The sequence below is a fragment of the Orycteropus afer genome, unplaced genomic scaffold, assembly GCF_000298275.1.
Source record: "Orycteropus afer afer isolate SDZICR_OR568_19922 unplaced genomic scaffold, OryAfe1.0 scaffold01057, whole genome shotgun sequence".
NCBI classification, from domain to species: Eukaryota; Metazoa; Chordata; class Mammalia; order Tubulidentata; family Orycteropodidae; genus Orycteropus; species Orycteropus afer.
In genome coordinates this window covers 156,865-158,245 of record NW_006922644.1, presented here as the reverse complement: position 1 = coordinate 158,245, position 1,381 = coordinate 156,865, and the positions used below count along the sequence as shown (strand labels likewise).

The following is a 1,381-nucleotide window of genomic DNA, read 5'->3' as shown; positions in this document are numbered from 1 at the left end:
GAAGGAAGGTTGGGCAATCTACTTCTGTAGTGATACTGCCTCAGCAACCCAAGGAGGGGTCGTTATGAGTTGGGTCCGACTTGATGGCACATAAAAACAACAACAAATGCATGTATGTATGTACATACATGCATACATAGTACTCATGTATATCTATGTATGTGTATGTGTGTATATGTAGTATGTGTGTATTCATGTATACATAGGATGCACGCATGTGTGTGCACACACACTATCTATGTATATGTATGTATGTATGCATGTGTGTGTGTATACCTATGCATATATGTGTGTATATAGGGAGAACATGCTCAGTGTCCAATTCCACTTGGTTTTGAGGGCCCACTGCAATTGAGGAAAATAGAACAAAATGAGAACCCACGTCCCCTTATCCTCCTGCTACGATGCCTTTGACTGCGGGGGCTTTGGTGGAAATGATTACCTGACAGTGTACACGCCCCCAACAGATTCACAATGTTCTCGTGGCTCCCGAGGTAGGTCATCATCTTGAGTTCGGACATGAGAGCCTCCTTCTCGGCGCTGTCGGCCTTTTCTGCGAGTGGAAGGGCACACACAGGTAAAACCAGGAAAATCCGAATCGGGTGGTCATTTTTACCTCTTTCCTAAGCGTGTTTATGTATTTGTTTACTGTCATCGGGGGACGGTTGGCGGAGCACATTGGTTTTCCACTCGACCACTGGGACACGTTTGGGGACACTGGCCCAGTCCCTTCACTGTAACACACTCTTTCCGCCTCCTCCTGGGCTTCCCGATCCCACTCATCCTTCTTCCTCCCCGTCCCACTTCTGAGCCCTGTTTTGGGCAAATGAGGTATTTGATGTGGTTGAGTAAATTAAATCATTCCTTAGTTCAGAGTCGAGATATGTTATTTATCTAGGTGTGAACTCATAAGAAGAGAGAAAACGAAACATAAGGAAAGACAAAAAGAGATTTTCCTCCATAACAGAAGTTAACAGATGTGCTAAAGGGGAAACGTACTTTTGTTTGTTTGGTTTTGACTCTTTGATTGCCTGGCATCAGGAGAGAAGACAGGGACGTCAGTGAGGGTGGGGACAAGGCCACCCAGTGCAAGCCTGGGGCCATGGGCTCTGCAGCTCTGTGGTTGCTAAGTGCTGCCAGGTCCCCTCCGACTCACAGCGGCCCGTGTACAACAGAACCAGAGAGTGCCATCCCCTAATCTTTGCTATGTCTGAGCCCACTCTTGCAGACACTGTGTCAGTCCAGCCTGTGGAGGGTCTTCCCTTTCTCCCTGCCCCTCTACTTTACCAAGCCTGCTATCCTCCTCCAAGGACTGGTCCCTCCTGATAACATGACCAAAGTACGTGACACAATGTCTCACCATTCTGGCTTCTAAGGATCA

At 47.6% G+C, this 1,381-nt stretch overlaps 1 protein-coding gene across 1 annotated transcript in view; it reads right to left on the bottom strand.

The window, feature by feature from the left end:
- Positions 1-1,381, bottom strand: part of FLT3 (fms related receptor tyrosine kinase 3) — a gene marked incomplete at its 5' end in the record, with an annotated part of 119,415 nt that overhangs the window by 34,551 nt on the left and 83,483 nt on the right. The window contains 2 exon segments of the mRNA XM_042783406.1: positions 443-553; positions 1,206-1,210. Coding sequence (XP_042639340.1) covers positions 443-553; positions 1,206-1,210 — 116 coding nt within the window.